We start from the raw sequence: 16,111 nt of genomic DNA, 5'->3' as shown, positions 1-16,111 counted from the left end.
CTTAGAACAAGTGCATGCCTCATGTTTTCCTATGCAGTGCATTACATGATCCTTGAATGTATTGGTTTAGGGGAGAACAATGACCAAGGCAGGTGTATTCAATTATGTGAAAATCTATTCTGGAATTGTTACGAGAACCTAAGAAAAGAAGACAAGCATGAGGCTGCAGACAGCCATCCTACCACCCGGAGAGGAGAGCCCGCTGGAAGATAGAGTGAACACAGATGAGTCACACATGATGCCACTGTGTGAGCACCTGAGCCTGGTCACACCTTCGGTTACAGTCCATCCCTGGCCTTCTTAGGTGTACAAGCCAATGTGCTGAAGTTAGTGTTGAGGTGGATTTCTGTAACTTACACCAAAGACTCCATTCTGGTTGAAAGGTTTTATGGCTCCTTATAATTCTAGGACCCTAGGTTTTTATGAATGATTCTGCTACTTTTGTATTTTGATGTTTTTGTTTCTAATAGATCAACTTCAATCTCATCTGCTTCAAGTGCCTTCTGTCTAGAAACTAGAAGTAAACAAAATGATGAACATTATTCTTTTAGAAGGCTTAATTGGTCAATTAATCCAAATAATTTTGCTACTTTGATGGTGACTTGAGGCCTTTCCTGAAGGCTAAAGTACTTGCGCTAACAGTTCACCCTTGTTTTAAATATCTGATATTGCCTACATTCTGATAGCTGGAAACATGTACAAGAGAAAAAGACATGTTTTAGGCACACAATTACAAAGCTAACTCTTTCATTTGGATGCTTCATATAGAGGAGGCCAGTGTGAATATGCTTTAAATTTCTAAAGCCATGAAAAACCAAAATAAGTATGTACAAACGTATTTTTAAATAGTTTACATGTCAACATTAAACCAGTATGTCTGAATCTATACCCACTGAGATAACTACAATATCACTATATGACTAAATAAGTTAAAAACTTAAAATTTTAAACTATTGTTTCATATACTTTTAGCGTGAACTTGTTTGTAGGTGGCTGCTTAGCTCAAAAAAGAAATTAAATATCACGTACTAAATAGTGTTTGACTAAGTAAAAACATAGACTCAAGGGGTAACATTACTAAAAAGGGTGCTTGATCATTAAGTTTTGTTTCACCAAAACACTGTTTATACCAGTATTTTGTACTTAAGATATTAATAACTTTTTACTCAAAGGTTAAAGGTTTGCCCTTTGATTCTTTTTTAAAAAATTTTTAAATGTTTTTATTTATTTTTGAGACAGAGAGAGAGAGAGCATGAGCAGGGAGGGGCAGAGAGAGAGGGAGACACAGAATCCGAAGCAGGCTCCAGGCTCTGAGCTGTCAGCACAGAGCCCAATGTGTGCTCGAACTCACGGACTATACTGTGAGATCAAGACCTGAGCCAAAGTCAGACGCTTAACCGACTGAGCCACCCAGGTGCCCCTGCCCTTTGATTCTTAAGATTCTAGATCTCAAAAGAGAATTAGGGCTAATAAGTCACTAGGCACAAAGAAGTTTGCCTTCTGTGTTGGTCTAACAATGTCAACTCTTTCCTAACATAAGAATTCTTGAATTTTTCACTCATGAATTGTTTTGCTCCCTTATCTATTTAATTCTTTCTCCTTTATCAGAAAAAAGGAGAAAAATAGCAAAATTTCATCTCTGCCAGTGAGAACATATTAAGATCTTTCCTATTTTTCACCTTTTTCAGTAATTATAAGATGTACAGCTGAGTTTATATCTTTCTCAGAAGTTAAAAATCCAGCGACTCATGAAGTAAACTTGGACTATGGATGTATGGCCCATTTGCTACTAGCATTAAAATTTTTAAAAATTAGTTGCTGACATTTAAAAATATAAAAAGGGTTCAAATAAAAGTCCAGATTTCTAGTTCTCTTGAAGAATGAGAAGATAGGGAGGCACCTGGCCTGCATCTCCAATTGGCAGCAATAATGCTAGAATTGAGTGGCAGGCACCTCCCTTGGATAGGGCACACCATCATTCCCCTTTACATTATACCTGGCCAGCTCTGGGATTCATTTACATTACCAAAATCAGCCTCTCTGCTTAAGAAAATCTGAGTGAGGTAGAAGGAAGGAACAGAGCTGTGAGAACACAGCGCCCATGAGGAGAAGGAAGGGCTAATACTGATAGCTTGGGTCATGCCTGGTGACTCTGGAGGTGGAGGGGATAAACAGCAAGACTGGATAATGATGGGGAGCTTCCTCAGTTTAAATACATCATCTTTAGTGCCATAAAAATGTTGAAGCAATATGCAAGTCCTGTTAATCAAATCGGTAGTAGAAAGAACAACTGGAGAAAGACAAGCTTTGTGGTAAGTCAAGTGGTAGAAACAATCAATTAAATTTACTTATCAAATAGAGTTCTTGACACTGATACACCATTTCCCCAAAAGTAACTGAATCAGTATGCAACAATGGTTAAGCTACAGCAGTGCTAAGCTGACATTAATACTGTTCAAAATAATAGGTTTTTTTCTTTTATCTTCTAGACACATACGAAGATTGTATTTCCTTGCTGGAGTGAACTTCTTTTTTTTTTGAAATTTCTTTTTATTTATGTTTTTATGTTTTTATTTTTTTGTTTTTATGATCATTTATTATTTTTTTAATATGAAATTTATTGTCAAATTGGTTTCCATACAACACCCAGTGCTCATCCCAACAGGTGCCCTCCTCAATGCCCATCACCCTCTTTCCCCTCCCTCCCACCCCCCATCAACCTTCAGTTTATTCTCAGTGTTTAAGAGTCTCTTATGATTTGCCTCCTTCCCTCCATGTAACTTTTTCCCCCTCCCCCTCCCCCATGGTCTTCTGTTAAGTTTCTCAGGATCCACATAAGAGTGAAAATATATGGTATCTGTCTTTCTCTGCATTACTTACTTCACTTAACATAACACTCTCCAGTTCCATCCATGTTGCTCAAAAGGGCATATTTCATTCTTTCTCATTGCCAAATAGTATTCCATTGTATATATAAACCATAACTTCTTCTGAAGGGCAGTATGATTTGTTTTGGCCAACAGAACATGAGTGAAAATGAATTGTTTCATTTCTGGGCAAAAGCTTTAAGATCCTATGCATGTTTGGCCCCCCTCTTTGTCTTCTGCAATACTAACATTCAGGAGGGTGCTACTCCATAAGCCCTGGTTTTAGAGGACAGCACAGCTACCTGCAGACCTCTGATGAGCATGCAATGTGAATGAGAAGTTGACTTATTGTTTTAAGCCACTGAAAGATGTGTGATACAGTAATGTTACTCTAACTTCATTCATTCATGGATTTTGACATGTCTGTCCATTATCTGTATTATTTTAAGGTACTTGTTCTTTAAATCATTGTTAAATTAAAACTTACAAAAGTACCCTTAGGGGCACCTTGGGTGACTCTGTCAGTTAAGCATCTGACTTCAGCTCAGGTCATGATAGGAGTTTGTGAGTTCAGGCCCCGCATCAGGCTCTTTGTTGACTGTTCAGAGCCTGGAGGTTGCTTTGGATTCTGTGTCTCCCTCTCTCTCTCTAGCCCTCCTCCGCTCACACTCTGACTCTCTCTCTTTCTCAAAAATAAATAAACATTAAAAAAGTACCCTTAGTCTAGGCAATACATATGGTACATGCTAGTTATACTTCAATTATGTTATAATAAACAAAGTAAATGTATAACTATTAAAGGTAATCTACAGACCTAATTCTGAGAAACAACGTGGTGAAACAGAAAATAAACCTGAAGACTAAAAAATAAGAAACTGTGTTTTCAAGTTCCAAGTATGGCTCCAAATTTGAACACCATGCCAATATTCAGTAAACTATACTGCTTTGTTAATATAACAGGAGTCAGGAAAGGATATATATTATGAATTTAATATGTGTGTGAATGCACCATCTGTAAACCATATCAAGTTTGTTTACAAAAATCATTAATAAAGGCAACATCATCAGTGCGATTATCTAATTTGCATATGCAAATCTAAAGGTGTACAGGTGTAAAGGGTAGATACAGATACATTTTACAGGCTTCCACATTGCATCCTTGAGTACTTGACCTTTAGCATCCATTAAAATCATTATGTATACAGCTAGTAAATGCTCTGACACAGACTCATGCATAATTACCATTTTCCAACAGATTGATAGATTACAGAAAGGGGTGGGAGATATTTTACAGGGGTGACAGCCAAAAAAGGTCTTAGAGATACCTGCCATGTGGTGCAATCTGACCTAAAACCCCAAACAACCCATATATATTTACACTGTAAAAATAGCATGCATTCTAAATGTCATTCATGTACAAAAGGAAATACACAAGTAAAGAATTTATGTCAGAAAGAAAAAGAAACTGCCATTTCAAAAAGATGTCATTAAAATAATCAAAACTAAGTTATGTGCAGAATGAGCTTTGGAATTAGCCGTATTTAGCCTTAAAAAAAGGAGAAACAAATGGACATACTAGCCATTACCAAATATTTGAAAGGTTGTCATAGCAAAAGTATTTATTTAAGCAAAAAGAAGTAGGATGGAGAAACGTGGGCTAATCAACAAATTTTAGGCTAAAATTAAGGAAGGTTTTTGTAGCTGCTCACCTTTGAGCAGCTCTGACAGTCTTCAACAGGGATCATGCAATCTCTCTCTGCAGGGAGGGTTTTTTAGAATCTTAATACCAAGGAAGATTATAATGACCAGCTAATTTACTGTCCTCTTCCAAAGCTTCAGTTCTTTGATTAACATTTAGTTCATCAACAGTAGATAGTAAATTCCTCCCTCTAGAACTATTTTTTTTTTTAATTTTTTTTTTTAACGTTTTATTCATTTTTGAGACAGAGAGAGACAGAGCATGAACGGGGGAGGGGCAGAGAGAGAGGGAGACACAGAATCGGAAGCAGGCTCCAGGCTCTGAGCCATCAGGCCAGAGCCCGGCGCGGGGCTCGAACTCACGGACCATGAGATCGTGACCTGAGCTGAAGTCGGCCGCTTAACCGACTGAGCCACCCAGGCGCCCCTAGAACTGTTAATAACAAATAAATTATTATAGGTTAATCAAATGTTAAAAATATCTGAAGACAGTACCTTTCATTTTCTCTTAATATGTCCCTTCCTTTCTTCCAGGTGTAAACAGGTTTAGGAGAAGCTTTTGGCTTACATTCGATGACAACTTCCCCTCCCACTTTGACAAGAGTTACTCTTTTTAAGAGGGTTCTTGAAAAATCTGGACCCGTAGCTGGAAGAGAATAGAGAAAATAAAATATTAATTATTATGGAAGAAAAAAATCCCACTAGATCATGCTTTATGCTTTTTCTTTCTGCAATGCATTTGTTGTTGCCTTTGACATCAAAGGGAAGAAGTTAAATTTTTTTCTGTAGTAAAGGAAGTAGCATTGTACATTTTGATGGATTAATTAAAAACTGAGGTATAATTTATATATGGTAAAATGCATCAGTTTTGAGTGTACAGCTTGATGAATTTGACATACTGCACAATGAAGATCAAGATATAGAACATTCCATCATGCTGTTGACGAACTCTTAAAAAAATTATCCCATGTTCAAATGAATAAAAATTTTTTAATTCCAGTGAAGCATAAGGGAAAGACAAAACCAGAAAATCCATAAGGCATTTTTTTGATTATGTAGGTTAAAGCATTCCGTCTTGGATGACAGTTTCTGCCTCTTCTCTGTCCCTTAGCACTCTGTGAATGTCTCCATGAGAGAACATGCTGAAATGTCTATATCGCCACTCTCTGTGAACTTCCTTCTCCTTAAAAACAAGGGCTTTGTCTGGCTTTCTACTACTATTCCCTAACGCAATGCTTGGCTCATGCAGGAGAAACGGGGGCTTACTCTTAGAAAACTCAATTCCATGCTTACTATGAGTGTTCTCAAATTCATTTTAGAACTCAGGTGGTTCTATGAAATAATATTGAAGAATTATTTCTTTCCTAAAACAACAGATACATATATCTATCCTCTCAGAAGCAATTTAAAAGATGACTTTCTGAAAAAAAAAATCTCCATTTTCCTCTGAGTTAACTGAATTAATGTGATCTAGGATCTGTTTGGAGTGGGGATTCATCTCATGGAACCTTAACTTTACTATAGTTAATATCCATGATTCCCTGCAGTTTGACGTAATGGAATTTAAGATTTCAGATTGTGTTAAATGTGAAATGTAAATACTAAAGACAAATTAGTTAAAGAAGGACAGAGAGTGAGTGTGTATGTATGTGGGTGGGGCAAATGGGGGTCAATTTCTTTATCTTTCTTTTTTTTTCTTTTCTTTTTGAAAGAAAGAGAGAGGCAGAGGGAGAGGGAGAGAGAGAATCCTAAGCAGGTCCCATACCCAGTGTGGAGCCCAAAGTGGGGCTGGATACCACGACTGTGAGATCACGACCTGAGCTGAAATCTAGAGTCAGACACTTAACTGACCGAGCTACCCAGGCAGCCCTCAATTTCTTAATTGTACCCAAACCATGTACTAGTGATGTAAACAAAACAAAACAAAACAAAACAACCTTAGTGAAACCAAGTTAAATTTTTATTAAGTGTTTTATTAAGTGTGTAAATACTTTCTATAATTGTCTAGAAAGAAATAAAAGTGGGAAGGTTACTGTTTGGAAAGGGTGATGCAATATATGCATGGGGCTGGTTTTACTATGCGAAGGTGAAAGTAAATAATAGATGAATCTAGTAGGCAATTGATATCTCGATCTGTGTACCTTGGATTCATGAGGGGAGTCTATAATTTGAAGCATAATTCTATAATGATAAGTGTAATTAATAAATAGTGTGCAAGTACAGATGTTTCTGCTGTAATGAGGTAAATGCATTCCTAGTATGATCTGCAAAGTCACATAATAAAAATTATAGTGTTATAAACAAGATAGGGTCAGGACAGACCTACTCAATATTTATGTAACAAAAACATTAACTCCCCCCACAAACCACTTGAGTAAATGTATTAGCATGATTAAAAAGACAAGTGAAATTCCTAACAAATAAATACTACAAAAACAAACAAACAAAACAGAATGTGTGTGTATGTGTGAAGATAGTTTGATGAAAGACTAAAGGAAGAGTTGAGGTTGCTAAGCTCAAACAAACAAGTAAAACTGGAAAGATTTTGAAACAAGTAAAACCTGCAGAAAGGCTCGTGAGAACCACGCTATAAGCACTGCTGTGTTAGAATACACGGCCACACTGAGCCAAGAGGAACAATGTGGGTCAGGGGAATCGTGGGTAACATAGTTTTGCCTTGGCTAACTATCTGTGTTGGTCTGAGTTAGTGGGCTCTGTGCTCAATGGCTACCACTTGTGAAATCCATGAACACAGCCAGCATTTATGTTATACTGGCACATTCCCCCATTTACCAATCCTATACGTGCTAATATGAACACAGAAAGGTTCTTGTAGCAGAACAGACTCATTCTCATCTTAGGTAAACACTGTGTTGACATATTAATGTAAAAAAAAATCAAATTTCTAGAAGTTTTTGAAAAAGGGTATTTTGTGAAATAGAGTTACAAATTTGTATCATATCAAAATCCCTTCTTAAAACTGTGTCTTTCTACACACACATTTTTATCACTTTAGGCAGACATTTTTCATCTGTTCAGGAGGAATTCTGCAATTGCATTTGAAATGAGTTTACATAAATCAAACTGCACAACACATGGGTGTATTTGTCAAAAAACTATATATTGCTTTTACAAGACTTGAAATACCATGGTATCAGCCACACAGAAGACAGAAAACATGCCTTCCAGTTTCAGAAACATTTTTCCTGTACTGTTTATGTGCCTATTATCTTCTGGATATCCTAGAGATTAAGAGTGGCTTTGAATACCTTTCACTAATAAAAATGGAATTATAAATTCAAATCTTTTCCCTTTGTTTACTCAATTTGCTTAATTTACTTCTATTATTGTACCTGCAGATCTATCAGTTGCCACATTAAGCTGCAGTGCTCTCTAGGACAAAACTGTCAAACCTTCATCAGTTTTTGAATACTTGCCTCATTAATGGTTTGCTTAACATTCTGCCATTTTGTGACCATCTGTTGTACCTAAGATGCCCTTAAGTGTAAGGGATGATGCTTTTTTTCCTGTCTGTACCCTGTATTTAAGTGAAAGAAGCCTGTTAAATTTGACATTCACAGAGAAATTAGGTTTTAAAAGTTACTGGTAAGGTCCCCAGTTGAGCACTATTAGAACCCAACGCTTGCTGGCACTTAAAAATTTAGTACACATTGAAGGTGAAACTTCAGTAGGTTCTTAATAGCTCAGAAAAGGTAAAATCAATTGTCAAATTACCCACTTGAGTCCGAGAGTAGCTCTGATACTGGGAAATCCTCATTTGCTAACTTTAATGTACTTAGAGGATAATATTTCTTACATCAACTACTAGAGGGCACTGCTCTCTCAGTGTTGGAATGAGTCATGTTGTAGGACCTCTTCCATTTGGGAAATGCAACTTTTTATTATTTATCAATGGTCTTTAATCTATTAACATTACATGATCTATGAGAAGCATCCGGCTGAAAGAAGCTCTCTCTGCAATTCTCAACTGTTTGGTTTTAGTGAATTAAAGGACTCTTGGTCACATGTCAAGGGTATTTAAAGTAGCCAACAGAACCCTTGAAAACAGAAGATTTGTATCTTCATAACATTTTTCAAGAGAGAGAACAAGAATAACTCCTTAGCTAGATGTGCAGTGGGAGTCACATTTGGGAAACATATTGAGTGTGATGTTTTACTCTATTATTGAAGAGGAAAAGGTAATTCTGCATGTCAGTTCTATTGCAGTTATTCTGCAGAAACATCACTTGGAACATTGCCAGTTGATGGAGACTATTCAGTATGGCCCTTTTAGAAGTTCAGAATTCTAGATTATGTTAACCTTTATCTATTATCTTTAACTATTACCTCATCATTCCATAAAAATAAATCTAGAGTGCATGCATTCATTGAAATGTTTTCACCACTGGGGAGATAATACTGGTATCAGATTTTAAAACCCTAAGCTTTTTCTGGCTTGCTGGGTAGATACCTAGGAAGGCCCGTTATAGTGGGAATCTTCTTTTTTCTAGGGCCATTATTTCAGACCAGCGGATTCAAAATCAGCCCTAATCAGGGATGATATTCACAAGGAGACTCAACAAAACTCTGAAGTAAGAGTTTTTATTTATTTTTATTCTAATATCAGCATAATGTTTCCTTTCTAAATCCCTAATGCCGATGCCCTGCTTGTTTTGGTCTAATTCATTGAAATCCCTGCTTACCCAGGTCTCCTCCTACCGTGGTGGCTCTTAGGTTTATGGGCTTCTGTTACTTTGGGGAGGTTATTTTAAAACAAAATAATAATATTTTTTGTTACAAAGTTGTTTTGAAGAATAAATGAAATAATACATGAATTGTACCTAAAGTACTTAGCCCAATATTTTCCTAGAGTAACAACTTCATACCTACTCCTCCTCTCTGCTATCTGCACGAGTACCACCACCCTTATCAGGGGACTTTATGCTGAAATACAAGGAGGCTTTTTAGAGCCAAATAAATACATCGTGGTTTGAACAAAATTTTATTTTGAAATAATTATTGATGGACAGGTACAAAGATAAAGAGGCCCTGTGTATTTCACTTAATTTCTCCCAGGGATTACATCTTATGTGAGCAGGATAAAATATCAAAATAAGAGAAGTGATCATTGGTACAATGTGTGTCTTTAGTTCTATGTTATTATATCACATATGCAGACTTGAAAAACTACTCTGAAATCAAGATATGGAAGCATTCCATCATCTCAAAGATTTCTCTTGTGCAACCCCTTTATGGCCACATTCAGCTCTCTCCTGCCTAATCCTCCCTAATGCCTAGAAACCACTAATCTGTTCTCCGTCTCTACAGTTTTGTCATTTGGGGAGAATATTTTATATACAGAATCATATAGCATGTGACCTTTTGAGATTTTTTTTACTTAGCCTAATGCTCTTGAGATCCACCCAAGTTGTGTGTATCAACAGTTAATTCTTTTTTATTGCTGAGTAGTGGTATCTCATCCATCCTGATCTAGAGGAGAAATACTTCTTTAATGTTGGCATTTCAGGCACTATGGTAACTGACAAATAGTTTTGAGCACAGGAACCATTTCAAGATCTCTCAACACTTTTTCTGCCAACAAGTATGATCAGGCTTAGCCTTTTTTCTTTTTATACAAAGTTTGGAAAGACAAAAATTAACTGTGGAAACATGGGTGGAAAATTTTTTTCTTATTCCAAGCAAAACATTTTAAAGCCATTTTAGAACATCATATCTTATACAGGAATTAACATGTTGACTAAAAATCATTCTTACATGTTTTAAGAGCTTCAGCTGGTAAACCTCCTTATATGAGTCCAAATTAGTGATATTTTACTACATTTGGCACAATGTCGTAAACACTTATACAGATTCATGTCCTTGGTTAGACAAGTAGTACATAGTATGACAGTGCCCTACTTGATTGTAACTTTGTTATGAGATAGAAATTATTGTTGAAAAAACACGGTAGTATTTGTTACTAGCGATCACTACATCACCAGTTCCTTGAAGGCAGAGGCTGTGTGTTATGGATCTATACATCCCTTACCTAGTACAGCATTCGGTACAAAGTAGATGTTTAGTCAGTATTTGCTGAATAAATATGTTGTAGGAGAGAATTCAGGAATTCAGTTCAAACAGGAAATTCTCTTCTCATGATGCTTTTGCCTGGATACCACATCCCTTTCTTCCCTTCAAGTGGCGTTGTAAATGACTTCTTGACCTTCCTGGCCTGTGCTTAGGACACTCAATCCTTTCTAGAGTTAGGCCTTCGTATAATGAAGCAGAATTACTCAAGAAAAACAATCTGGGATGTTTATACTCTTAAACTACTCTGAAACCACCTGATGGTATGATAGTAGATATTTAACAAATGGCTCTCAAAGAAAACACCAAAGAATTCAGCTTTTAGTGCTTGCAATTTCTGTGGTGTAAATACTTCCGTCATGGCCAATTTCAAGCTAAGAACAAGAAGTCAATGAATACTGAGAAGGATACACAGATTCAGCTACTGCCAGTAGGAGAGCCTTGGCACATAACTTTTTTTCCTTACTTCCCCAAAACATACTCTTATGGGAAGCTAACAGGACAAATGGACCCTGGGAATTCAGCTTTCCCGAGTCTTGAGCCTCACCCTGAAGCAGTACCATAATCTCCTTTGTCCTCCCCAGGCACACTCACAACCCAGTGCTGAGAAGAAAGGAACTTCGACTCCCTTCCATTTCCTTTGATTGTTTCATTTTGTTCCCTAATCTGTGTGGGTCAAGGTATCACAGCAGTTTTAAGGGCTTCTGCTACACATGCCCGGCCCTAGACTACAGTCTCAAGAGGAACATAGAGTGTGGATGAGCAATGTTTATGTCACCCAGCAGTGACTGATTTCTTGCTCGTCATGTGACTTCAGTAACTCCTTACACTGAAGGAGTTTTAACATGGAAAGAGAACACACATTTTGCCTTTGTAATATGGGCATTTTTAAACACATTCAAAAAGCTTCATTAAGAGCAAACTGCCTTACACTAAATATAAAATTCACTTCTTCAGGAGCCCAGAAGAGCCACTGTCTGCTTATGTTGAAAAATACCACCTGGAATGTTGCTTGTGCAAATGCTTTATTTCTGGTAGAAATGGTCCAACATGACTGATAGAGCTTCTGTCAATACTGGGTTCAACAATGGAAACACGGGTTAACTGTATGTATAGTGGTGATAACAACAGAACAGCCTAGTCATTATTCTGCCCTCCAACTCCTATTGGCTTTTTATTGTTTTTTGAGAGAGAGAGAGAGAGCAAGTGCCTACACAAGCACTTGAGTGGGGGAGGGGCAGAGGGAGACAGAGAATCTTAAGCAGGCTCCACACTCAACTTGGAGTTAATTCCACGACCTTGGGATCTTGACGTGAGCTGAAATCAAGAGTTGTACGCTCAACCCACTGAGTCATCCAGGCTCCCCATTCTATTGGCTCTTACAAGTTTGAAAGCAACTCCGCCGTGATGGCTTAAGATGGGGTAACAAGAGGATTTACAAAGCAGATTCTGGACCTGTGGCACCTAAATTGAACTGGTCATAGGAATCACCTGGAGGAGCTTATTAAGCATATATACTCCTGAACTCGACCTGCCATGAGAAGGACCTGAGAACTTATAATTTTATAATTTTTGCCCCTGAAAATGTGATCCTCAGAGAAGAAGCATTGGTGATCACCTGGGAGCCTGTTAGAAATGCAGAATCTCAGGCCCAACCCAGGTCTTGAAATCAGAATCTAAACCTAACAAGATCCCCAAGTAATTTATACATGGATCAAAGTTTGAAAATCACTGTTAAATCTTCTTGAACACCAATTCTAACATCTTCTGGACTACCAAAATAGAATCCACATGTTGCCAGAAGGTGGTAGAAGGGAAAAAATACTCCATTTCATTTACTGGTTCACTAATTTAAAAAGACTTGTAGAGACAAGGGTAAAAGATATAAAGTAACAAACGCATTTAGAACACGGCTAACATCAAATACTGGAATGGTAGGAAACAATCTTATTAGACTTGCCACAAAAGAGTGAACTTTTGGAAGCCAAAGCAGACAAGTCAATATGGTAGGCAGAGGGAAGAAGAAGAGCATATTTCTTACTGATGGATAAAAGAAAATATGTAATTTTGCTACAAGATTCAAACTTTCTTCCTGGTTCTACAATGTAAGAAAAATTTATTGTAAAGCTCCTTAGGTAAAGAACTATGGACTTCTAAATGAATAATGCCTTCACAGCAGTTTTACAGATGACTGAGAGATTTTAGTTGTAGGACAGTCAGTATATGGTAACACTGCTCAGTGAAGCCTTGGACTGCATGCCTGAGTCACATTTTAAACTCTAGCTCAGGGGCACCTGGGTGGCTCAGTTGGTTAGGTGTCTGTTTCTTGATTTTGGCTGAGGTCATGACCTCACAGTTCGAGAGATGGAGCCCTGCATCGGGCTGTGTGCTGACAGCACAGAGCCAGGTTGAGATTCTCTTTCTTCCTTTCTCTCTACCCCTCCCCCACTCTTTCCCAAAATAAATACAACTTTGGCTCAATGAAGGCATTTCTTTGGGTGAACTCATGTAAGGAATTATCATAATATGTACCCCTCAGGTTTCAACGTCTCCCTTTGGTTGGCTTTTAAAGTAAACTCTATACCGCACAAAGGGCCTGAACTTATAGTCCTGAGATCAGGAGTCGCATGCTCTACTGACTGAACCAGGCAGGTACCCCTCCCTTTAATCAGCTTTAAGTCACCAGTCATGCCAAGCAACAACTTGGCTTCGTCCTTCCATGGCAATCTGTGAAGTCACTCTGTAGGCCTAATTCTACTCACCATGTTGGTGAAATGGAGCCTTCAGCCATGGATGGAACCTCTGATGCCTGGTATTTCTCTTCTATAGAAGGACTTCAGATTGAGAGTCCTGATCCAAATCAGAAGATTTGCTGGTAGATTGTACTCCACTTAACACACACACACACACACACACACACACACACACACACACACCCTAGGATAAGTTTCCTATTTCAGGACAGTGTTTCTCAAAGTGTGAGAACCAACAGCATCAACATCACCCAGAAACTTGTTAGAAAGGCAGCTCCCCAGGTCCCATCTCAGCTACCGTATCAGAAATTCGGGGGGTGGGGGTGGTGACTGAGCAGTCTGTAGTTGAACAAGTCCTCCAGGTGATTCTGATGCATGGCAAAGTTTGAGAATACCGTAGAAAAAGTAATGGCCTTCTGATTTGATCAATTAGAGCAGTAGTTCCCAAACTGTGTTGTTCACTAGAATCACACCTCGGCAACTTTAAGGACTAATGCCTGGGACCTAGGCCCAGGGTCTGAATTACTTGATTTGGAGGATGGTAGGGTATCAGGAGATTAAAAAGCTCCCCAGATGATTTTAATCAGCAAAATGTGAGAATCACAGAAAAGGGGTTTGGTAATGATTTGGTGGCCGTCTGCAAGAGTTTGGTATGGATATTAGTTAACAATAGCAAACATGTCTGATAATTCTACAAACACTTCTAGGCTTTAAGAAAGGTTGCACTTGGGATCTCTTAGTTTGGGCAATAAGGTACATAATGGCAGCCTCATTTTACTGATAAAGGGAGACTTAGTAACTTGTTAAAAATTTCAAATTTGACATCCAGGTGGATAGCTTTCCCTTTTCAAGACAATTTTAGTAAAGCTTCTGCCTAGATGACTACATCTGGGTAAGAAAGGCGTTTGTCCTCTCATTGGATGCTGATCACACTCAGCACATTTGATTATTTTGTAATCTGGCTCAACGAGGCAGCTGAGAAATCAGAGTCAGATGCAGATGAGCACTTGTGAAAGCCCCTGTGAAATAACTTTTAGTTTAGTCTTAATGTTTTCCTAATTTGAGAGCCAATCATCTGGATAAATGCCAAATTAACCAAATAATTGCTCAAGCCTCCACCTCACTTTAATTGGACCATCAGTTCCCTAATGGTATTTGAGCATCCTTCCAGGGTCACATGCCCTCTACCACACAGGCCAGGAGAATCCTCACAGTACTGAAGCATTAGACACAAATTCCTCAGGCAGAACCTATTTCTGTTCCATTACGCAGTCCTGGCAAAGTCAGGTCATATTCAAAAGACTTACTTGCTCTTAGGATAGTTCATCCCATTTCAAAATCAAAGATACTCTAGAAAACTAGTTTAACTCTCCATTAGGGTACAGACAGTCTCAGCCTGGTACAATTACTTGTTCTCTGTAGAGAATGCTGTTGGTACCCTCACATGGATTCTTTTTTCTTTTTTTTTGGCCCCACCTGCTGTGAGTGTTGGCTGCTTACCACCTCAGCTGCCCCCTTCCCTGGGAAATTGGGAGGTTTTCCTCCATCTGCACCCACATCACCACCCCAACCCCTACTGCTCATGCTACTACCACCTAACCGGCAGCCCAGGGACGGACTGATAAACAGAGATTTCAGTAAAGGCCAGTCTCCCTTCTCCAGGGAGGAATAACTCTAAGAGGCAGTTTATGGTCCAGATATTCCTCTCTAGGACGAGACATAGGCTAAACTTTGCCTGCGACCATGACCTTACGCAGCTCCTCCACTCTTTCCCATCTTGCTTTCTTTTATAGGCTTCTCCCTAGAGAATATTCCTTCAATGGCTCAGAGGTACCTCAATCCCTGCTTCTGCTTTTGGGACATCAGTTGTCCTTTGTCCTTACCCCATGATTACATACACAGCATAAGCATTCTACTTGGAGCATCACAAAAAATCTCAAGGTTGGCAATTCAATCAGCAGTCCCTGACACCAAGAGGATCATCTATGTGGACACAGATATGAAACATGAATAGAAACGCTGCACTAGAAGATTTAAATTTTTACCAAGAAAATATGTAACTTACTTTTTTTTAATTACATGAAAAAAAATTATGTTTGTTTATTTTTGAGAGAGAGTGACAGACTGCAAGCGGGGGAGGAGCAGAGAGAGGGAGATACAGAATCTGAAGCAGGCTCTAGGCTCTGTGCTATCAGCACAGAGCCAACACAGGGCTCAAACTCACAGACTGCAAGATCATGACCTGCCCTGAAGTCTGACACTTAACCGACTAAGTTAAGGCACCCCTTAATTACTAACTTTAGGCACCCCTAAAATTACATTTTATAGAAGATCCAAGTTCCCCGTGGTTATCAGACTGTATTCACCCCAATTCCAATATACCTTCATGAGTGGGAGAGAAGGACAGAATGATGCCATCACCCAGCAAATTGTGCAGCACCCCAGGGATGTCCACGGGAGTACATCACACAGTTAACCTCTTCCACGACATAAGTTAATACAGGAGAAAAAGTCTGGGAACAGATGCCTTGAGGAATAATAACATATCAATGGTGACAGGTCAATTACAAACAAGGACATTTGCTTTTTTTTTGATTTTTTCTTTTTTTAATGTTTTATTTATTTTTAAGACAGAGGGGGAGAGAGAGAGGGAGGGAGGGAGAGAGAGAGAGAGAGAGAGAGAGAGAGAGAGAGAGAGAGAGAGAG

The 16,111-nt window shown here is 38.4% G+C and overlaps 1 protein-coding gene across 1 annotated transcript in view; it reads right to left on the bottom strand.

Annotated features, from left to right (window-relative positions):
* Positions 1-16,111, bottom strand: part of CNTN4 (contactin 4) — an 895,772-nt gene that overhangs the window by 124,093 nt on the left and 755,568 nt on the right. The window contains exon 12 of the mRNA XM_049642718.1: positions 5,061-5,211. Coding sequence (XP_049498675.1) covers positions 5,061-5,211 — 151 coding nt within the window. The remainder of the gene's footprint in view (positions 1-5,060; positions 5,212-16,111) is intronic.

Source organism: Panthera uncia, chromosome A2 (genome assembly GCF_023721935.1).
Source record: "Panthera uncia isolate 11264 chromosome A2, Puncia_PCG_1.0, whole genome shotgun sequence".
Taxonomy (NCBI): Eukaryota; Metazoa; Chordata; class Mammalia; order Carnivora; family Felidae; genus Panthera; species Panthera uncia.
This window is presented reverse-complemented; position numbering and strand designations above follow the sequence as displayed.